Genomic DNA, 24,232 nt, shown 5'->3' with positions numbered 1-24,232 from the left:
ATTTTTTTCAAAAAATGTGATTAACTCTTTCAGTCCCTTTTCCTCAACAAATAAACATCAATAGAAATATTTAGTGCTAATTCGTTCATGATTCTTATGAATTCAATCAAATACTTTGATAAATTGATGATATATTGAACATTTGTTATGTTATTAAGGAAGATTATATTGCGATAATTATCATTATTGTTTTATTGCCCAGCCTTATGTTACACTTAAGATGAAGTGTTTAAATCAAAGAAATCCAGCATTGCTGCTGCTGTTAAGAAATGGTGAACAACATTGTGGTTGAAAGTGACGCCAAAGCAGCTTGAGAAACTATCGGCCAAAATCAAACTTATTTTCTAAATAGAGAGTTCGCCAATTTTAAGCCTTTCGGCAAATGCAAACATACACACAAGGCTGTTTCAAAGCCATTGTCTTGAGGGTGGTGTGTCAGTAAAGTCTGTGGGATTATTACAATCAAAAGGTTTCAAACTCTAGGAAGCATTACAGGGCTTGTTTTGGTAACGTGCCTTGTGAATTTAATATTTCTTTTGTTAAGTAGAAATTTTGGTTCAACGATGGCACTACAAGAAAGGTCAAGGGGTTAAACAAATCCTTCCCTGAGAAACCATGAATATTCACATTAAATGTCATGACAATCTGCATAGAATAAAACTACTATTAAAAGTTGACAAATTACTCCATACTTTCCAATAAATGAAATCCTTTAAAAAAGGGCAATGATACAACAGGAGTGGAGAGGAGATTGGAGACATGTTGTGAACTGGTGGGTAAACAAAAGTTAATTGGTGATGAGCTGCAGTTGCAGTGAACTAGCTGAGGTGGTATACCATGAGGCGTGGAGAAGAGGCTGAGGAGGATAATATGCCTGGGCTGGACACCGTGCTCGATCAGAACCCTCACTGCCTCAATCACAGTGTTCCCTGTACCTGCAGACACAGAACATTTGAGGTTTGACGTTTGCCTCACATTCCGACGTCACTTTATTTACAGAAACAAAGCGTTCATTTGAAACTTGCTCACTCACTTCATTAGGTTAACAATGCAACATGATGTTTTTGTATTATTACCTGTGCAACAAACAGCCTTAACTGTTTGTTGAAAAAAAAGGTACTGAGTTGTGTGCTGATTGATCTGCCCATGAATCTGGGCACTTGGCAGGCTTTCATTTCTGACCCTGTTAGCATGCATCAGTGTAACCATATGTTCCATCATTCGGACATAATAAAACATACCTTCAACCTTGCTTGGTCTCCATCTTATTTTTTTCAGAAACCAAGAGCAGAAAAATGCTGCTTTGTGACATTGGGAAACCAGGACTATTAAGATACTATTTTTGTTGGCCCTCATTATGCTATTCAGCAGCTTGGTGGCCATCTCCCAGGCAGTGTATAATTTCCCATGAGGGCTATAATTATCAGAACAGTGTGAATGGGCCAGTGTGATGTGGAAATGCAGATGTGCCAGTAAAGGTCAACTCAAGGGAGATTTCTTAGAATGAATAAATACATGAAACTGTTTTTACATTTGCACAAAAATAGACATCTCTTGACATTTACATGCTATTGAGGGCGGTAAACTGGAGTCATCAGTGAGATAAACTGCGCTTAGCCCTCTTGTCACTTACTAAGGATGGGGTACATGAGCAGCACTTTTCTTCTGTACACATCTGGAGGGAACTTGGCATAGTAGACCTTGGCTTTCTGTGTCTCCTCATCACTCTGGATGAGGATCTTGCCAATCCGGATGGAGCGGCAGCAGTCCCGGAGACCCTGCTCCATGGCCTCACCTGTGGGGAGACACAAAGGGCACAACTGCGATCGAAATGTTGTCCATTTAAATATATATGTTGTTTGCAGCCAGTGCACAAGCACTGGATATTATCCTATGTCCAACATAAACTTGAAGACATTCTTTTGACATACTATCTATTAGGGATAGGAATCACTAAGGGGCCTTAGATATAATATTCACAAAATCACAATACTTCAGGTTCTGTTGCGGTTCCCTATTGGTTTGTGACATTCAGAATATTGTGATTTATAACTTTTTTTAACCTCAAATAACAATAAACCTGTTACAGTATCTCACAAAAGTGAGTACAACCCTCACATTGCTATGGCAACCAGATTTTTTTGGATTAAAGAGCAGCAGACCACGATCCATCCAGCCCAAACAACTGGACCAGGCGCCATGGCGGGTGCGGTGATCGCTCAGAGGAGAGGAAAGGGAGCCAAAAGAGGAGCCATGCTGGCCCAGCTTGGACTTAATTCTGCTCCTAAATAACCGGTCTGGACAAAATGACCCAAAATATTGACCAAGCAAGGGAATTCAGACTTGGCAGGTAGTCTATGTTCTGAGCTGTGAGTGCAAGACATCGGCAAGATGAGAGTAAGTGGACTCTACATCGATGATGCTTGGTGCACAAACGCAGTCACGATGGACTTTGTTTCCCAAATGTCAGACTGTTTATTGGGAAGATGAAAGTTTCATGTTATCACCTGGTTGCTAGTGTTTACATTCACCCCAAATGCAAATTCAAAAAATGCATACGTGTATGTATATAAATAACTGTATTGTTTTTACCATATTTTTAATATAGGCCTACACTTAATTATACACTGAATAAAATTATATATGCAATAGTTTTGTTTTTGCCCCCATTCATCATGAGCTGAACTCTGGTGGACATTCCTGCAGTCAGCATGCCAATTGCTTGCTCCCTCAAAACCTGCGACATCTGTGGCATTGTGCTGTGTGATGGAATTGCACATTTTCAAGTGGCCTTTTATTGTGGCCAGCATAAGGCACACCTGTGCAATACCCATGCTGTCTGATCAGCATCTTGATATGCCACACCTGTGAGGTGGATGGAGTATCTCAGCAAAGGAGAAGTGCTCACTAACACAGAATTTGACAGATTTGTGAACAATATTTGAGAGAAATAGGCCTTTTACTGTACATAGAGAAAGTCTTAGATCTTTGAGTTCAGCTTATGATGAACGGGGGCAAAAACAAAAGTGTTGCGTTTATAATTTTGTTAAGTGTATGTTGTGTGTGTAGCATGAAGGAACTACGAATTTCGTTTTGTTATGCAGCCTTGTGCTGTATAATGACTAATAAACAACATTGTACCTTGTAGTAAATATTTGATTCTATCTTTTCATGTGACAACACTGAAGAAATGACACTTTGCTACAATGTTAAGTAGTGAGTGTACAGCTTGTTTAACAGTTTAAATTTGCTGTCCCTTCAAAATAACATCACTCAGACATTAATGTCTAAACCGCAGGCAACAAAAGTGAGTACACCCCTAAGTGAAAATTTCCAAATTGGGCCCAATTAGCCATTTTCCCTCCCCATTGTCATGCGAGTTGTTAGTGTTACAAGGTCTCAGGTGTGAATGGGGAGCAGACAGTGTAGGATGGAGTTGTAGCAGCGGAGGTGTTTTTGTCTGAAGATAAAACCCCAACACAACATGTCTCAGCAACATTGCTCTTGTGTCCATGAGCATGCGATGCACATTAGAATAGCTTAAAACTTCAGTGTTTTCCCATAGTTTCATGTGAGCTTTAGATTAATGTTTTCGTGTTGCTTGTGGTGGTCATGGTCAGGGGGGTCCTCCGCAATAAAACTTTACTCTTTCCAATGACAGATATGTAATTTCACATCATATTGGCCATTATTTTCTCCAAACAAATAGTTGGAAAAGCTAGAGCAGATAATAAATAAATAACACCCAAAGATCAGTCTACTAGGGAGGAACTACAACCTTTAGATTTGGGGAAAGTAATATGGTTGGTTCTGATGCTCCACAGTGATTTTACATTTATGGCACACCATGTTTTGGCCATCACCCCCTAAGCCTCAACGGCAGGAAAACGCTGTTAATATGACCTCAGAATCATTATAGATACGACTGTTCATGTTTGCCTTTTGTTTCTTCATTTAACAGCCTTCGACATTTATCTGTATAGACATTAATATAAAAAATAGGGAACATGAGAAACCACCTCCCTTCTCAGGTGCATTAAATTATTTGCACATTAAAATCCAAAAGGAAATGTCTCCTCATTAGCTTAAAAGTACTAGTTTGCATCACTTATTTGCTTTTCTAACCTCAGCTCCTCCAGTCACCACCATCCTTTCTTTTCCTAACAACCAGTTTTTCAGTCTCACCTGAAAATTAGATTAATAATTGAATCAGTCTGTACAGGACAGAGCTGTAGGCTACGCCAGTTTACCCTGATGTTCTCAACATTGGACAAGTAGGCAGTAATAAAATACAGCTACCAGTTACTTTCTATAAATTGAGGTAATGTTCAGTTACATAGCAGCCAAAAGACGCAGCCTAGACTACTGTTTAAGATTCCCTGCTCAGCTGCACAGTCTGAAGGGGAGGAGAGATGTTTGCTAGCGCTAAGAGGCTTCACTTTTCCAGCAGGTGGGAAAACAACAGACAAACTTTTCTTGGTCTTGAGAAGCAGACACACTGTAACTGACACAGTAGGCTACATTTACTGCCAGAATATTTTCCTCCGCTCGCGTTCACCGTCACTTTCTGCCACTCGGACAATCAAACACTCGCTACGCACCTCCGGATTCCTTACAGGACTTACGCTGCTCTTATAACACCATCTGTCATGTAGATGTTCTGTATAGAACTAGGAGAGGAATCGAGCCAAGCATTGAGTGTTGCCATGCTCGCACAATGTGCGAGTGAAAACATTTGTAGCGCACAGTTTAATGATCGTCGCAAATTTTAGTAGCGGCGGTCATGATACAGCAGCGGCGCACCGCCACTCCTGAAAGCGTATAGGGGAAACACTGGCAGTTGTGTTAAATTTGGTGTGATCGCTCCCACACTCCCTCATACTGGTCACTGGAAGTTCAACATGGCACTTTATAGCAAAGAGGATCTGAAAAAAAAGGAACTTTTCCTCTACATAAAGATGGCCTAGGCTATAAGAAGATTTCCAAGACCCTGAAATTGAGCTGCAGCATAGTGGCCAAGACCATACAGCGGTTCAACAGGACAGGTTCCATTCAGAACATGGTCGACCAAAGAAGTTGACTGCACGTGCTCAGCGTCATATCCAGAGGTCGTCTTTGGGAAACGCCACACACTGCATGAGCAGAGCATGATCCCCTCCCTTCGGAGACTGGGCCGCAGGGCAGTATTCCAACATGATAATGACCCCAAACCGGGGCCTTGGGGCGACTTTGAACTTGGGGGGTGACGCTGAAATGCTAGGGGGTTCGGTTTTTTTTTTTATTTTTATTTTTTAAATAAAGCACTTAAATAGTTGATAGATAAATAGTCTGCAAATAGTTGTATTATTTTTCTCTATTCTTTTTAATATTATTATATAACTTGCATTGTCTATTCCATATTTATATATTTCTACATTTATTTATGACAACTGTATGTTTGTCTACGTGTAGCAACTTATCACCAAAACAAATTCCTCATATGTGTTAAACACTACTTGGCAATAAAGCTCCTTCTGATTCCGATTCTGATTAAATGCTCATTTCTAATGACTTTTGAAAACAGAATGTACTTATTATGGCTGAAAGAGGGTCTTTGTAGTGACAGAAGTTGGAGAACAGACTGGAGAGGGGAGATTATGAAAACTCGAAGAGGGAGAGGGTCAGAGAGAGGGAGTATAATATAACTAGAACAAAACCAACTACATACCATAAAAACCATGGAACAGCTGCTAGTTAATGTAGCCACAGTACTAATGTATTTAGTTATCCTGGTGTTACACTTGAAACTTTGATGACATGGCATTGGAATAACAAAGTCTTTTTACTACGTGAGTTTTAGAATATACTACGTCTAGTAGCTATCCATACAACTTAGAAGCTCGTCCTCCTCAGTTATTTCTGCTCCTGTGACCTCTGACCTCTTCCTCTTAAAATACTGCAGGATGCTCGTCTCTCTGTGAACATTTTGACTACTTTCAAATTGTTTATGGACACGTAGCAGAGACACATACACACCTCATGGCACAAGTTTTTAAGGTCAAGGATGGTCACAGACGGAGGTAAAAAAGTGGCCCAGGAGTTTGTCCCTGGTCAACCCGCTCTCCAGACAAAGCATTTATTGGGGTATTGTTGGGTATTTATTTATATTTATTTATTTATATATATATATATATATAAATAATCAGCTAGCTGCCCAGCCGACTTTTGTTGCCTGTATCTTTTATTATGGACATGTAGCCAACCAAACCACCTGCTTTGCAGCAGCACAGGCAGCCAAAAAAATCTGATTATTCCTAAAGCATCTAAATAATCTTTGCAACGCAAAGAATTATTGTGGCAGTAACACGGAGAAGCTCGTTGTTGAAGCAGGTAAACCGACATACAGAGGAAGCTGTGCGTCATGCGTAAAGCCCAACAGGACTGTTTTACCATATTTTCTCTCTGCGCATCTCAAAAATGATTGTTTCCTGAATAAATAACAGCTGGTAGCTGCTGAGTGAAAGCCAAGATTTGTGTCACCGGCGACATTCTGTTTATCTTTTCGATAACAGGATTCTGTTGTTGAAAATGGATGTTACAGTGTGAAGTTTACGTTTTCTCTGCAGAGACTAAAGACGCTTTTAATGCGCCGTTAATGGAAAGTGAAAGTAGGTGCCGGCCGGCTTGTTAAAGAGCGACGCAGGCTGCTTTCCAACAGGCCACCAGTGCTATGGTGTGGCTCACTGGATTTCAGTTGTTTCAGTAGAACAATAAAGCCTTGAACTGAAAAGGTATTTGCCTGATTTTCTAAATGTTTGCATCTGCCCAGCTCATTCATATCTCTTCTGCGGTAACTGTGTGCACACAGCCTGGCTGACCGCTCATTTCGGTTAAGGAAGCCTATTGCAGATTACAGACTGGTGAAGTTATGAAGGTATGAATGGAAAATGTAGCGAAATTAAAAGTAAATTACTGGCCCACAGAAAATACTGGAGTAAAGAGTAAAAGTAGGCTACAGTTTAAAAAAGGAACGTGAAAAGGTGCCAATTACTTTTTTTATTTTATTTATTAATTTTGCAAAATTACGTTACTTGTAACAAGTCACTACCCACCCTGCAGCAGGCGTACTCACTGCTGTCTTCAGGTACAAAAAGAACAGCACAAAATAAACATAATATTGAGGCACTTTGCCGCACCTGCTTGAGTGAACTTTTCAGCACCACATTTGCCTTCTGTTCACTTAGCTTCTGTTGCATGTTTTCTATAGGCCACATGATTTCTGTCCGCGTTTTAACCGTTTAATCATATCTGATGCAGAGTGTATGACTGATTGATTAACTAGTCACTCAAACCTCCTGGCTATGATCAATCTACAAAATCGCCGAAAAAAGAGAGGGGGACAAAACATAGATTTTGAAATGTTGGGGGGGGGACATGTCCCCCTCATGTATAATGGCTCCTACGCGTATGCCCCAAACACACCTCCAAGACGACCACTGCCTTGCTAAAGAAACTGAGGGTGAGGGTAAAGGTGACGGACTGGCCAAGCAAATCTCCAGACCTAACCCTATAGAGCATCTGTGGGGCATCTTCAAACAGAAGGTGGAGGAGCGTACATGCACCAGCTCCGTGATGTTGTCATGGAGGAGTGGAAGAGGACTCCAGTGGCAACCTGTAAAGCTCTGGTGAACACCAAACCCAAGAGAGTTAAGCGGGGGCGTAGCTAGACTCTCAGCACAGTGGACCACCTACTACCAGATCATTTAAACCAAGTATACATGACCCCGGACTCACTCCGAAAAGTCCACTGAGTCCATCTGCGTCGCTGCTGCCAGAGCTGATCGCAGCCTTTCTAGGTAATGTTTGTGCTCAAACCAGAAGCACTGCAGTGCGTCCCAGAAGCGTCCCAGCATCAAGCAGCACAGAGCAGATAAACCGGGCAGCATGTCAGACACAAAAAACGGCAGAGAATCCAGTCAATTTTCAAAATAAAATACCCAGTATAGAATTCTGATTGGATATCAACAATGAACACAGTTAGACAAAAAGAAACAATTTAACTACGTAATCATAGTACAAAGCACAAAAAGCACGCACTAATCACCAATATCTAAATGTGTCAGCAAAATCTGGCAGGCAACACGTCTCTTATTCTGAAATGCTCCCTGTGGTAGTTGCTAGATGCACCTGTCACGACGAGGAACAAAAGCGGGTCATAAAGAGCTTTGAAGAAGGTAGTAGAAGCACAAAAAGGACATTTTAAAAACAACTCAGTAACATGCGGCAGGCGACATGCTCCGCTGCTGAAATGCTTCTGTGTCTTCCAGTGGACTTTGACGGCATAAATAAACCATTGCACAAACGCAGCCTACGTCCGTCCCTCACAATTCTCATGATGCATGAGGATGAAGGGAGTTTTGTTCAAATGTGCTAATAAGTTTGCCATTTGTTTGAAATACAAATGTTACTTTATGATTTATGCTTATTAAAACGTGTCTCCTTAGAATATAGTATTTTTTGTTGGTAACTGTCATTCTTGTGATAGTTTACCATTGAAACCATGAGTGAAGGGACTGGTTCATTTGATAACAGCTGCTGAATTCTCTCGGTACAGCGAAGCTGCATGTAGCGCAGTTGTTCATCCATGTCGACAACAATCAACTGACCAAACTTCATGGCCCACGTAGGGGGGCCCCCTACCAGCCGGGGCCCTTCGTCGGCCGCACCCATGCTACCTCTGCTTATGGAGTTAAGGCAGTGCTGGAAAATAATGGTGGCCACACAAAATATTGACACAATGGGCCAAATTTTGACATTTTCGCTCAGGGGTGTACTCACTTTTTTTGCCAGCAGTTTAGACATTAATGGCTATGTGATGTGTTATTTTGAGGGGACAACAAAATCACAGTTATACAAGCTGTACATTCACTACTTTACATTGTAGCAAAGTGTCATTTCTTCAGTGTTGTCATATGAAAAGATATAATCAAATATTTACAAAAATGTGTGTAAAAATGAGTGTGTAAATGTAGACACTTACAGAAGACACTTCTGTATGTCTCTGAACACAAAGTCAACTGTGTGTGCAAAGGTCTACATAGCCCACCATTCTACAAACATGCACAGTGCAATGGACAACACACAGTATATTCACAGAACACACCGGACGCACCACATAGAGAGTACAAGTACAGAAGCCTGGATTTACTGATCTAAGGAGCAAATGTGATAAAATCGCTGCTTTTCTGGGATGCTGTTGTGTTACTCAGAAATAGGACAGCGTTGTGTTCTGACATGTTGATAAGCGCCAACCCACAAGGACATGTCAGGATTCCACTGTTGTTTGGACTGGCATAGAAAACAATAGGCGCGGGTGTTGCACACTGCCTATGGTGTGTTGCCTTTAAGATGAAGTATTTGAGCTTTGTGTCCAACAAGCCCACGTTTCACATTTTACAGCCAAGCTTTACTGTCATAAAAGGATGATACAGGTTTTGCAGTAACTGCATTAGGTTGTGCATTTGACAGTCTCATTAAATCTGAAGGACAAAGGACAAGCGAGTTACTTCTGCTGACGCCTTCAGAGAACATGCTCTGCAAAGTACAGAAATGTATGTTTCAATGTCAGAGTTAACATTATTCTATTGTACTATTTAGTATTAACATGATCAATCAATTCCACTGAGAGAAAAGAAAAGACAAAAAGCGTGTGATCCAGAGCACAGAGTAGCCTGGCCTGATGAATATGTGCAGAGCATGAGTGCACAAATCACATATGCATGGAAGATAAAATACATGCCCTCACAAAGGAAAGACTCTAATTTGGTAGGTGAGCTATGGCAGGTTAAACTTACCACTCCTCATTATGCTGACTCCACAGTTGCCTCTTTCAAACTTGACACCTTCATACTTGTACCCTGAGGGGGGGAAACAAATCACAAGTAGCTGCTCACATACATGCCGGAGTCCTACACTTATTTTTGCATTTATGTTATGATAATTGGCCAGCTCTATCGAGTTTTGTCAGGGGTGGGTTGGGGGAGGGGGTTGTACATGTTGGAGCTCAGATTCAACCTTTAAACCTAAACGTTGACTTTGTTGTTAGAGAAGGAGATCCTCACCTGTCGGCGTAGTCACAGTGCACTCTGAGTAGGGGAGCTGATTCAGACCCTCTTCAACTACAAGTCTGATCTGTTGTTGGAGACAGAAAAAGCTTACAGCATGTAGCTTATAAACATACACACATGTACAATATGTAGTATTAAGTCATGATCTTACCAGTCGATCAGCACAAAACACAAAGTCTCCTCTGCTAGTTGTCCTGAAAATACAAATATAGCCATTTGATTTAATCGTTCAGGATGTACTTTTCACCCAGGATGAACCAAACCCACATTCTCCTGTTATGATACATAAGATAAATGTACCGTATTGGCCGATAGCGGGCAATGATCCTATGTCTATAGATCTCTTTTCATTTCAAATCTTTACTTCACTGTGTGGAGGTGATTGGGATCATTCCTCTGTTTAAGGTAAGGTAAAACACAAAACCTCCTAACAGTAAGGTCGAGATGTTCATTCACCAATATTCTTTTTATGCTTGTGCAAAATATTACATTAAATCATTGTAGAGGGTTTATAGAATAAACAGAACAGTGACTAAGAAACAGTGTTTAACTCCTTAAGATCCAGTTTCCTTTCTTTTATCCTTTAAAGGATAATTTCAGTATTTTTAAACCTGGGCTATATTTTTACATATTTTGGTGTCGAAAAGATTTTTTGGTACAAAAAGATTTAGAATCCGTGCAGTAGGGAAGTTGTTGCAGGAAGCGTGAGTCAGAGTTGGTGAGAACAGTTTGTTGTGTTAAAGTAAAGTTTGGAAATTAAGTCTTGCTAGCAGCTCCTCTATGTACACAACAAACTCTTTTCCCTTATTTCCACCAGCAAGAATTGTCTTTGAGTGAGACTTGTGTTTCTTATTAAAAACAAAAGGGTGTCATCGGGTGTCACACGTAGGGATCCTTTCCATGATATTGTCAGACACCTGGTATAACAATCTGAAGCACTTTTTGTGGAAGGAATTTTGACGGGCACAATTTCCCCAAAGGAATATCTTGCAGCTACTGCAGTTGGTTTGCGGCTGCCGGCTGAAGCCAGTTTCAGAAACATTTTGTACCCACTAGCACGGTGCAAAGTTAGTTTTTTGTCCACCGGCCAAAGGGCTAGTGAATGTTTAGAGAGTACCAGCCACTCAATAGATGACCGTTGTTTTTTTTACCCACCAGACCAAATCGACTAGACATTTGCATAATTTAGCAATTGGCCGGTGCTAATTTTGCATCCTGCCTACAAGTCATTTCGACAACAAAATTAAAGTCTTACTCAAGGATAAATTCTCTCTTGTGAGTGGGGCCTTGTTGCAGGAAGACGACTGTGGAAACACGAGAGGGGACTTTATTTCCAAACCATTCTCACCAACTCTGACTCACGTTTCCACAGGTGTTTCCTCCAACAACTCGCCTACTGCACGGATTCCAAAACCACCTACTAGTCATTCCGACACCCCAATCCTTTAAGTAGCTTTAAAAGGTAGGAAAGTAATTTTATTCCACACTGTCTTGACAAAACAACATCCACTGTATATCCTTTATCAGCTTGTTCCAGACTATAAACAATGTGATGTTAACACCGAGTGAAATAGTATTAAAGCTGCATCATTTTTTGACATTTCCATTAACTGTCCCGCTGGCAAGACAGAGGTTAACCTTGATCAGTCACATACCCTGTGTGATAAATACCATGGTTTCATTAAATCAGCATCAGTACTGATACCCATCAGATATCAGATTGATTGCATATTTTTGATACAGTTATATGAGACTAAACTGCATAGGACTTTAATTATGATAAAGGTATGTTGCCTTTTTCTATTTTTTATTTTTTCAGATTCTGGAATGAAATGACCAATTAATAAATGCTTCTTCTGCTTGGCAATCATATTCATATCAGGTGGTGATGGTGCAGTGGATAAGACACATGCCTTTGGTGTGAGAGACCTGGGTTCAAGTTCACTGTGACACCAATGTGTCTCTGAGCAAGACATTTAACCCCTAGTTGCTCCAGAGGTGTGTGACCTTTGACATATATAGCGGTTGTAAGTCACTTTGAATCAAAGCATCAGCTAAATGAATAAATGTAAGTATTACTGATTAGGGCTGCAACAAATTATTATTTTAATTGTTTATTAATCTGTTGATTATTTTCTTTATTAATTGATTAGTTGTGTGGTCTATAAAATGTAAAAATAAAACAAAAAAACAATGAAAAAGTTCCATCGTTGTTTCCTACAGCTCAAGATAATGTCTTCAAATTTCTTGTTTTGTCCGCAACCCAGAGATATTCAGTTTACTGTCATCGAGAATTAAAGAAACCAGAAAACATTCACATTTAAGAAGCTGGGATCAGAGATTTTATTCTTTTATTAAGTCGATTATTCAAATATTTGGTGACTAATTTAATAGTCGACTACTAATTAATTTATCGTTGCAGCTCTTTTACTGATGGTATCCCCCCCCCCACACACACACACACAGATTACATGCAATATGCTAAGTGAGCAGCAGATTGGTTGAGATCTGTATGTCATGATAGGAGAGTGGGGACTCACTTGTCTCTGATTATGGTCTGTAATTCACGGATCTGGTCATTCAGAGGGAGCAGTTTAAGCTGAGGTCCCAGGTTATCTTGGCTGTCAGGCTGTATGGTGGCATCAGTGGGTTCAGAGTTGGACAGCACCGCAGGCACAGTGCTGTTGGCGCTGTTAGCAAATCGCACTTGCTTCATTGGGTGCTCCTGGCCACTGCTCACATTGTTCAGCTGCTGATTGTGGCATGGCATCCTGAGCACGAGATCAAGGGGTTTTCTCTTAAAACTATGCTAAAGCCAGATGGCGTTTCTTGACCTAGAGACCCACTTAACTGGCGGTTTAGGTTACCTTGACAAAGACGACAACGTGTTCTTCCTTTGGCTGCGACTTGTGTTTTTAAGTGAGGTTCTCCGATTCACGCAGCTACAGCATATCAACTGCCAATTAGGACCACATCCACAAACCGTTAGACAACAAATAACGTCGTGTTATGAAGAAACTAGCGGCTGATATCTCATTAAAAATGTAGCACGCTTGCTAGCTTTGACAGCGTTGATGAAGACCGGATGTGACGTCCCCGGCGTGTTGACTAACCGCCTTCCTCCTTCGTCAACATGGCGCCGATGTTGGTACAGCTGAAATGCGGCTTACACTTCCAAAGGCGAAAATTAGCGCTTCTGCTCCGACAGACCAGCTCATATCACATCTGGAATAAGAGTCGCTTTGAAAATGGGACTTACCAAAAACGCCAAAGTAATTATCAGGTGAGTGCGTGAGGGGTCGGCAGGCTGGAGAGGACACTGTGTTTTTGGTGTGACTGTCACCGCGCAAGGGCAGAGATGGAAAGTGTTTCTAACTAACTTTCAGAGAAGTTACGTGAAATTATTTGTGCGGTGTTTCTCGTTTGTTTGCAACAAAGGTCGATGTCATGTAAGTATAATGTTAGTCAACCAGCCGTCTAACTTAGCAACGACAGCTAGCTAACGTTACATGGCTAACTTAATATTCATTATCTAAATCATTCCCTTACATTTGACCGTGTATGCTAAGTGAACGGATTATAGTCCCACTGTCAACTAAATAATAAGTCACTTTTTATCGCTGTACGTTAGCATGCCAGTGGTCTCAGTCACGTGTTAAAAGTGCCGACTGACAGTAAATGTTAGATAAGACTGTTTGTCCCACCCAGGACATTTAACTGCTGATGTGACTGTGATCACGTGTTACCAGTTTGTTACTGATTATTTGACTCTACTCTTAAACGACCACTCAGCTGCCAGTTTATCAGAATCAGAAGGAGCTTTATTTCCAAGTAGTGTTTTACACATACGAGGAATTTGCTGTGGTGATCAGGTGCTACACGTAGACAAACATACAGTCAACATAAATAAATGTAGAAATATAATAAATATGGAATGGAAGAACAACGTTACAGATATATACATGAGCATTATTCTGTGTAACGTTACATCTTGCTAAAACTGATGTAATAATAAGTTAGTCTAATGAAGCAGCCCTGACATACATCCTACCTTAAGAGGGTTATAATGTTCAGCTTTTGTTGAAACTGATTAATTTGGTGGTGTTGATTTAAATATATGGTCATTTTAAATGCTGTAACAGTTGTTTTGGGGGGTGGACGTTGAATTGTTTTTGGTTAGTGTTACAAATATTTTGTCCTCCCTACTTTTATGTTTTAGCTAGGTGTACCTGGTAAACTGGCAACTGAGTGTATTTTGTCTAGAGAAAAAAAGCTAGCCCAACAAACAGTTATCAATTTCAGGTTTCCCGCGGCTCCTTAAATTTGTATGATTTTCGTTGATTTACGTTAGCTGCAGACGTTGACGTCTGGTTGCCTGTCATATTATCGTCAGTCGTGGCTGCAAGATTGGGAGACACAAGTTAAAGTGGTTGGAGGAAGATTGTTCTTATCGTTCTGTCTAGTTCAAACAACTGTAGCCTACATCACGTCCTCTTCTCATTTGCGCCGGTCCAAAAAATTATCTATAACTACAGGTTAAAATAACTTTCTAAAGTGTGTCTTTCACCGTGATTTGTTTTCCTCCATGGATTATTTACCTCTCTTTAGCGGTGCGCTTGTGTATTAAATCGGCCGGAAAGTGAAAGTGAAACTTAAGTTCGGTCCGACATCGTTTTCTTGCTACCTTTCCGTTATAATGTGTAAGTTACTCTTTTCTGTTATTTTAGTAGTTTATGTTGAGTTTAACACAGCAGTGTATGAGTATGGGCGGGGCGATATGGACAAAAATAGTAAAATCATTATTTTTATTATTATAAGTTTAAAGCCTGATTTTTGCTCCTGAAGAAACCAGATGGTTAATTGTGCTTTTAAACGTTTCTTTATAGTCAGAACATGACAAACACTTGATGCCAAAAAACAGCCTGGTATCAAACAGTGTATCACTTCACAGAGCTGAGGTAGAACATTCAAAACAACAAATATGCATGAGAAAAATTAAGTCAAATCTTTTTTTAGTCCCTTTTCCTCAACAAAATAAATATCTTAATAGAAAAGAAAGTGCTAATTTGTTTGTGATTCAAATGATTTAAATCAAATATTTATTGAACATTTGTATATTGTTACTGAGGAAGATTGTGTCACAATAATTAACATTATTGTTATATTGCCCCCTAGTTCACATTCACAAACGGACACGATAGGTTCACCAAAAACATGAGCAAGATCAATAATTTACTATGTTTGAGCATGTTTATGCACAACACTGAATGGACGCACTGTTCAGGCACCTGTCTGCGCTGTCAGACTTGTGGATTTTATTTGCAGAAGACTGCGAGCGGTACATATTTCCACCCAAGTAGTTGTTGTATGTGGATAGACAACACATTTGCATCCATGTGGTCAGGGTGTCCCTGACCACATCCAGAGGTCGTTTTGCTGATCGGATCACAGTGGCAATATGGCATTGCGTCGTTCATTAAGAGATCAAACGCGAGTCTGTTTTCTATCAAAGAAATTGTTTCAAAATTTGAGGTCTTAAATTTATATTTCTTGAGGTCTTAAAAAGCGTTAAATTTGACTTTTAAAATGGTGCAAGAACCCTGAATTTTAGTCCAGTTTGAGTTTTAAGCTCAGTTCACAAGCAAACCACACATCTACAATTAATGTATGAAGTAATTTGAAACACATTGTTATATGTAAATATGTATAATTCCTGTCTCATAACAAATTATACTTTTATACTCAAATGCATAGTTTACATTATTTATTTATGTAATGTGTTAGGTCATCATAGACAAGAGGATGGGCTGCACTGATATAGTGTCATCAAGGAGATAAAAAAATCCACTCATATCACTGGTAAAGATATGTATTTTTGTAGGAGTGTTGGTATACATGTAGGTGCAACACAGGGTAAGTTTAAGCTCAGTATGCCGTAAACCACCCACAATATAGCTTCTGTTTTCAAATAGGCATAGTAGGCCTAAATGAAGTGTCATAAAAGGCGATGTCAAAGAAACAACATGTCACAAGCTCGGAAATGTTCTCACCTTGTATTATTAGTTAAAGTAAATTATATTAGTGAGAAATATACATGGTGAAAATAACAGCTATCCCACCACTTACATAAGCTTCTCCTCTTACCATATATTTGTTTAGTATGTCCCAGACCCTTGCACAACCTTTAAGCTCTGGCCTTCAACTATGAGCATTTTTGTGAAAGCACACTGAGAAGAAAAGGTTTAGTGTTTTGTTTTTTGTATTGGGTGCAAAATTAACATTGTTTTTTTTTGGCTGGTGAGAGAAGTAATTTTATTACACTAACTTTGCACCTTGGTTGGAGTTAAATATGTTTTGCAGTTCATTTTACCTTTTTTTTCCCTTCTTTTTAATGGATTCATTTGTTCTGTTTCTTATTGGGTGTCGGTGTTTCTTAATATTAAAATATTCATAAAAGTGAATCAGCAGAAATTAGAAACATCAGTCAAATAAGTTGTTTATGTTTCAGCTGAGTTGCCCTCCACACCTACGAACAGCTACATGGAGTACAAGCAGGACCGAAAACAGTCGCCGCATTTTGGAGGCAGCAAAAGTAAGTATATTTGTGAGATTATCGAGAATCAGTGTCTGTTATCAAAATCAAACATAGAATAACAACAAGTTATGTTGTTTCTGCAGCATTTGCAGATTACAGACAAAAAAACATGTTGGCACGGAAATGCAGGAGGAAGATTAACTTCAGATCCAAAAAATGTGGTAAGTGCAGTACCTTCTTTTAGTCTTTGGTCACTGAAACTTTTTGTGCAGCTGTTTTTAAGGCTCAATGTTACACCTGTCATGATAACTACTTTTAGTAAGATAAATAAGATAGAAATAATTGCGATAAAATATATTATTGTCATTTTAAGACTATTTTATGCCACTCACATAATGATAATTCAAAGAGCTTTTTATTCAGAAGAATATTCAGACATTGGAATGGGAATAGGGGAAAAAATTTAAATATCCTAAATAAATAAATCATAAATAAAAGAAAACCACAGAACAAAAACAAAAAGGAAAATAGACTCTACGACTCTTGATAATTGCATTAAATTAAAATTAAACATTAAGCACAGGTAGCTGTATTGCTGCTTTTTGTTGCCACTATTTATAAACAAGTCGACATACCGGCTCGTTCACATTAATGGGATGTCCTCTCATTCAGCTTAAACCCAAAATGTTCCCACACTGTGGAGTGTTTTGACCTATTCTTTGAAACTTTCTGGCTGGAATTATACAGTCATCAGAAAAAACACCTATTAGCCTCAAGTAACACATTATCTTCACTTCACCTGGTTCGCTCTGTGTGTGCGCACGTATGCACAAATACGTGTCTCAGCATCGTTCTTTTCTGTATATTTGGCTTAGGTGCTGTGAAAAAATGTAGGCGTTGTGCCCCAAGTCTTATAATGGTGGGGAAAATCTTACTGACTATAACAACAATCTGAACCTGTCAATGGCAAAAACAGACACTTTAGTGGACGTACTTATTTTGCAGCCCTGTTTCACTTCCTCTGACTGCAGTGTGGTCGCTCAATACTGGACCAATTTCAAAAAATGTTGTCCCAGTTAGTCATATAGACACAAACATGGGAGAATAAGGTCCAGATTGAAAAATACCAAAGTTAACCTTTTAAGCTCTACAGTGGGGATTGCTTTGTCTTCACATGATCAATGTATGCAGCATTTTTACATGCCAAAAGATACATGGGTTGTACCAAAACATTTAAGTCTATTTGTTAACTAAATAAACTTTTCTACAATAGAAATGTTTAGTATATTAACGTAACAGTCTTTACTCAGTCTTTACAGTGTGAAAGAGTTTAAGCTGAGTCAGACTTGAATTAATTGTAGATATAACAAAAAGAACTGTAAGAAAGTTAGGCTAGCCAACTTTTATTAATATACATTAACTGGTCTCCTCCACATATGGTACAAGGACCTTAGTAGAGCATTCAACTGTTAATGCTAATCCTCTCTCCGCAGTGTCACATATTGCTTGATTGTATTTAATTAAAGGCAGGTGTTGGGCACGATTTCACTGTAATATGCTTCGAGGTGCTGCCATACAGCGCTGCTGTACAACACTGCCACCATATTGAGTGGATTAGAGGAATTACTGCATATTCTTTGGCCTGTAGCTGTGGCAGGTGTGTGGTGGAGTGTGGGTAAACAGCCATGTTGGCACCAGTGCGATCTCAAACTCAGCGCGGATGACAGCCCAGGTGTCTCCTGGGACTTGTAGTGTCAGACTGGATCCCGAAGTCCACCTGGAGACTCTGCTGTCATTGCTGCTCTCAGATCTCTCAAGGGACCCCCATTGACATTTGATGTTCCATGTGTCTGCCCAGAGCCATCTTTAGCTTATTTTGATAGTTAGTTAGTTGCCAATATTGTCAAACATGAGGTAGGTTAGAAAGTTAACATTGTAGTTATAATAGCACTGTATTACCCATTTGACCAGTAACCATCATTCAGGGCAGACTTGTTTATCAAACTAAATGTACTGTGATCTAAGAGGAGGCTTAGCTTTTGTTTTGTTCTCCACAGCTGAAGGAGGTGAATTCAGCCCAGATCCTGTCTGCCATGCTGTCTTATGTGTGGCCGCAGAATAGACCTGACCTGCGGGCTCGTGTTGCCATCTCTCTGGGTCTACTCGCTGGAGCCAAGGTAAGTTTACGGCACTGTCATGGGTATTAAAGTGGTGTTCTTTTCTTTTTTTACTTTTTTGTTATTTTTTGTCATATTAAGCTAATTTGATTGGTGCCAAGTAGTGTTATTTATGCATACCCCAAACTGAAGATATTTTTATTCAAAGTTCAGCCACTAAATATTGAGGAAGAGGCTCCAGTCACTGTTTAATATTTGTCCTTGGTGAGACTGAGCCTTTACTGCTTTCTGCTTTGTTGATTTCTTCCAACCAAAAGTTAAACTTTCTAACAATAGCTAATGTCCTCCCTGATTACATTAGGACCGGTTTCTTTCAGATACAACTTCAAGTTGAAAGGTTGAAAAGAACATTCTAATATTAAAATACTGTTTAATCAAGAATATTAAAAATTAAAACAGCTACAACAAGGCCAGAAAAAGGGAAGCACGCACCGTTATTAACAGGTCAGTCTAGCAGCAATCTAATAGCACCATAAATTACATTTAAGTAACCACAATAACAAAATCTATTTTGGCCTAAGTGCCATCCATCGTTACCTCGGTTATAGCCCCTGTCGTTTGCACAACAAGTGAGTGACGGTCACAAAGGACTTCTGCACCTGACTGTTCAGATTATGGGATCAGACTGCTGCCTACATGTATTTATGGTGAGAAAACGGACGAGTAATATTCAATAAAGAAACTTGATGAGGAGTTCATACCATCTCTGAAGCAAGTGTGTGGAATGAAGAAACAATGCCACTGTTTAAAACGTTTGAGTAGGCATAACAAGTTTCCTGTTTATCTAAAACCTGTTTCACACCATAAGAGTGCACTACTAGGATCTGCAAACATCATGGCTGGTTTTATTATTTGTCATTGTGGTTTGGCACAGCTGTTGGAAGACTGGATTTATATATGAAAAAAAAAAGCCTGGTCATGTGGTCCAACAGCTGAGAGTTGGCTGCTCACACATTGCATTCATATGTAAAAATGACTAAAAGAACTGGTTAGCTGGGAACTTGCCTGCTGCAGGGTGTCCGGTAAGAACCAGAGATCTCTGACTTTCCAGGAATGTTATTGAGATACCAGATAAATGAGAAGTTGGATGTAGTTCAAAAATAAAAGCAAATAAAAAAGAATGTACATTAACAGTAGAGAAGCACCGATAGCATTTGTCCTGGCCGATTCCTATTAATTTTTGTTGAAGGTCTGACCTGCCCATTCTGATTTAAGCTGACAGCATACACAAACATTTTTGTAACTTTTCTTTAGTGTAAATTTCTCTTCATCAGGATCCCCATTACCATTGGCTTTTCTGACTGGGATCCATTCAACTGTATGTCCATTATAAAACACTGACTATTAAATAACTTTAATTTTCCCCAAACTGCAGCAGGTGACAGGACCTTCTCTCACCCAGACACCCAGACAAATTTAAAAGTGCTCCAGGTTAGGCTACTGGACAGAGCTTTTGTGTGAATAAAATCTAACAGAACTTTATATTTTAGTTGAAAGACTGCCAATTTCTAGTAGCTGATGTTATTTCTAATCTCACCATTTTAATTCTACTTAATTCTCCCCTTACTTTAGTGTTTACTCAGCAACTACAGTAATCTCGGTCACCTGTCATGGCCAATTAAGCTGAAAACCGGCCTATTCCAGTTCCCAGCTGATCGATTGGTGCATGAGTATAATTACACAATGAAGACAGGCCACTGTGTATCTATGTACATAGAATTTACATTACTCTGAATGCAAAAGATAGGCATTTGACTATCAATGTCACCACTAACATTATTTACAGAGACTGTATGTTGAGGCCAGCGTATAGAACAAAATAAGAGTTACATTATTTTCCATGTAACAAAGGCTGAGGTAGAATTGGTAGGTGGCATGATCACATAGTGCACATTAACACAAACTTAGCTACACTAATAACAACTCACTTACCAATTACAGAGCAAAAAAAGTGATCTGCCTTTAATAGCTAATCACATGGCTCCATGTTGCCATTGGTGCTGGTCTGTCTCTACTGCACTATGCGTTGTTGCTAAAATTACAAATATAACTCAACCCAAACATGAACATATGGCTGCACAACTTATAAACTATCCATACATCAGCAATATACTAAAAACACAGCAGTTTTACCAAAGTGATGGGTAACACAAATCTCTCTCACAATGGATGTTGTTCAAAAATTAATCCTGGATTGTACATTTGAGGCATCCACTAACCACACCAGGACATACGTCGGGCATCTGGTCTTCCAATATTTGCTTAAAAGTTTACGTGTTATTTCTATGTTATTCTATGCAATGTTATTCTATGTCTGTTATTTCTAATCGTAAACAATTTAAACACTTACCTTCCCAAATGACTATGGAAAATAAGTCTTGCTATGTCAAATGACAATTTATTCTGGTAGGTTGGGATTTGTAATCACTCCTCGGAAAAGGTCTGAAGATTCTGCTTCTAGCGACAAAAGCAATGGACAACAGTAGCCAGTGTTTCTAGCTAAAGAGGAACCAGCAAGGTTGAACATTTCATTTAGTTTGTTGTCATTGCTCACACATGATGGTTTCTGAACTGCTGCGCCGGCAGTTGAGTCTTTGAGGATCAACTAATGGCTTGTGGCTAGTGGCTTTACAAACTGCTTGTTGATCTTTAAAAGTTTGATCATTTTGATAATGACGTCGTTGTTTAAGTGTTAGACTAGACAGTACAGTGTAGCAGAATTTTATACTGTGTAAGATCCTGTGTAAAACTAAACATATCCCACTTTTTAAATAATTAATTGCAAGCATCAATCAGTGCATGATGTATTTCGTCTTCCTTTTGTTGATGGTTTCTAATTTACACCCTGGAAAACAATCACAAATTCACAGCTCCTAAATAAGCATGCATTGCTGCTGCTCAGCACGGCTGTGTGGACACACACGTGCAATCCAATCTTCTCCTCCTATTTTCCTGCTTGGCTGGAGTTAGCCTCGATTTCTCCAGTTTGTCTGTTTGAACTGAAACCCCCAGCAGTGTGGAGGCAATTTTTAAATCAACTGAATAATTGTGTGGTTACAGCGCATCACACCTATGCACTCCACAATATCGGTGACATTTTCATTTCAAATAACTGATTATATAGAAGCGCTTGTTTTTGCTGGCCTCAAATAAAGCCTTCTGTGTCTGTGTGCAAGTTCGTGTGTCATACTATGTATAAGCTTAAGCTAATTCTTTAGAACCTGAAGCCTGTTCTTCACCATGTTAGACAGTATCTCTAAAATGAGATGCCATATCGCCAGTTACAGGTTGATATGTTGTTGATTTAACCTCCAGTTGGCCGTTAATGGATTAAAAGAGCACGTCCAACCTTATCATGTATTAGTGGTAAAATTGAGGACTCATTTTGACCCTGTAATAATAGGCCCAGGCTATTTTTGTGTCACGTTCTGTTGTCTTGGTAGCAAAGATATTGTTTTTCCTTGGGGGACTCGAAGGCCTTCTATTATCTGAGCATAATACTCAAGTGTTTACAGCAAGAACCCTGGAGATGTAGCGTTTGCAATATAAATGGTGCATTATCCTGTGTCCTTTTACTTCACATCACAGGGTCAACATGAGTTGGGTTTTTTTTCTTAGAAAATTGTTATTTTTATCAAAATTATGCATCATGCAGAATTTGACAGGAGTAAAGGAAGAAAGACCAAATAAAAAGAAGCCCTCCCCTGTGTTAGGGTTGAGAGGTTCAAATGAAATGGGTTTCAAATGAAAATGCTCTGCGGTGTGCTGCTGTGTTCTCTGGCTGGCCTAATGCACAGCGGACCGCCTAGCCTGAGTCACACAGCTGTCCCTGTGCTTTTAATTAGCACTAATAACCATTTCAATTCCATTAGCAGGAAGCACCCGCCACCTCACCAGCCAAGAATACACACACGCACACATCATGCATACATACAGACATATGTTATCTTCAAATGCACATGAATTGGTTGGATTTACTGCCTAAAAATAACTGAAATCCATCTTCCTAACCACATGGCGTGCACATATATAAAAAGAGAGGCACTATAGAAGACTAGAAGAATGGCAATGGACTAGATTGAGCATATGTCGGTTTAATAGGCTGTTTGCAACTCTGTCCCCTCTCTTGTTTTCTCCTCCTCTCTGAATGTTTCCTCCCTCCCTCTTTGCCTTCCCAGATCACCAATGTGATGGTGCCCTTCATGTTTAAGTATGCAGTGGACGAGCTTAACCAGATGTCGGGACACATGCTGAACCTGAATGACGCGCCAAGCACTGTGGCTACCATGGCAACGGCGGTGCTGATTGGCTGTGAGTCCCAGACTTGTATTGCACTGGCAGGTGCCGCGCTCATCAGAGGGGACTGTGGGACTGCCTATTATCTACAGGCTGACCTTTCCCAACACATTCATTTCAATCCCACTCTGCAACCTCTTCCTCTGCCTCACATTATTTACATTATGTGCTCCGTCCTGCGTCTGAGTTCTTTTTTAACAATCCACACGGGTGTCTCGTGAGCGCTGATGACTTTTCAGTTTGATACCTGTGTGCTCCCAAGGCAAACAGAGCTGGATATATTTCTAGAGCAGTGGGGAAGAAATTGCTAATGTCCTTTTGAAAGTGGTTTGGATATCTTTTAGTGTTAAGCAAAGGCCAGTGATATTTTTTTCGCTCCAGAGTGGCGCCCTTATTTCATCTTTTTGTCCAAATGGGCCCTGCAAGAGGGGTCGGGGTGACATGAAGCGCGAATGTGAAGTTCTTTCTTGATTAGAGTGTGTTTTCTCTGAGTTGCTTATGAAAAGCAAGAATAAATAAATATTGTGAACCCGACACCCACTGCAAGTCACTCCGGCCTTGAGTGAGATCAGCTTGGATGCAATGTACATTTAGCCCTCTAGCCACTTAATATAATGAGCCCACTTAGGTCTTGCACACTAATGCTGCCTGTTGAATAATTGGAGCACATGAACAGGACTCCAGACAGGACGAATTAAGATGACGAGGAAGAATGAAGGGCATGCTCTTAAAGAAAGGATTTATTTTTTTGTCGTTTTTTGTTCCCTCATTGCGACACTCGGGGCCCGGTACTTCGAGTCTGTGGTGACAGGTGTAATTTGGCTGAAAAGGTTGCACAGTGCTCATCCTACCTTGTCAGATGTGGACACATTGTTCATTAGATGAGCATTCCTATTTAACGCCACATTACAGCCCCATGAAGACCGGCAGACAGAGCGATTATTACCCTGACTTTGGTCTCAGCAGACAAGTCGTGTATTCACCCAACTCGGTGAAGTCTCCACACGAAGGCCACATGTCATTTATACACAGACTAATATTAATTTCTGACAGTCATGCTAGCCATCTGCTTATACAACATTTCATGAGGAGTGTAATGGATCAAACAATTGTCCTTT

At 39.8% G+C, this 24,232-nt stretch overlaps 2 protein-coding genes across 3 annotated transcripts in view; one reads left to right on the top strand and one right to left on the bottom strand.

The window, feature by feature from the left end:
• Positions 1-13,751, bottom strand: part of uprt (uracil phosphoribosyltransferase (FUR1) homolog (S. cerevisiae)) — a 14,624-nt gene extending 873 nt beyond the window's left edge. The window contains exons 1-7 of the mRNA XM_046029831.1: positions 12,974-13,751; positions 12,647-12,877; positions 10,258-10,300; positions 10,101-10,170; positions 9,834-9,896; positions 1,634-1,795; positions 837-935 (exon numbers count right to left, since the gene is read on the bottom strand). Of these exons, the coding sequence (XP_045885787.1) occupies positions 837-935; positions 1,634-1,795; positions 9,834-9,896; positions 10,101-10,170; positions 10,258-10,300; positions 12,647-12,876 (667 nt within the window). The 5' untranslated portion in view covers position 12,877; positions 12,974-13,751. The remainder of the gene's footprint in view (positions 1-836; positions 936-1,633; positions 1,796-9,833; positions 9,897-10,100; positions 10,171-10,257; positions 10,301-12,646; positions 12,878-12,973) is intronic.
• The window catches only part of abcb7 (ATP-binding cassette, sub-family B (MDR/TAP), member 7), a 24,612-nt gene continuing 13,136 nt past the window's right edge, over positions 12,757-24,232 (top strand). Inside the window, exons 1-5 of one of the 2 annotated variants that reach the window (XM_046029827.1) lie at positions 12,757-13,389; positions 16,615-16,698; positions 16,785-16,862; positions 18,699-18,818; positions 22,997-23,129. In XM_046029827.1, coding sequence (XP_045885783.1) covers positions 13,240-13,389; positions 16,615-16,698; positions 16,785-16,862; positions 18,699-18,818; positions 22,997-23,129 — 565 coding nt within the window. In that variant the 5' untranslated portion in view covers positions 12,757-13,239. Of the gene's footprint in view, positions 13,390-16,614; positions 16,699-16,784; positions 16,863-18,698; positions 18,819-22,748; positions 22,907-22,996; positions 23,130-24,232 lie in introns of those variants that run through there. The other variant, XM_046029828.1, reaches the window with a different exon arrangement.

This window comes from Micropterus dolomieu, linkage group LG19 (genome assembly GCF_021292245.1).
Source record: "Micropterus dolomieu isolate WLL.071019.BEF.003 ecotype Adirondacks linkage group LG19, ASM2129224v1, whole genome shotgun sequence".
Taxonomy (NCBI): Eukaryota; Metazoa; Chordata; class Actinopteri; order Centrarchiformes; family Centrarchidae; genus Micropterus; species Micropterus dolomieu.
The sequence above is the reverse complement of the archived record's forward strand: the minus strand, read 5'-3'. Positions and strand labels throughout refer to the sequence as shown.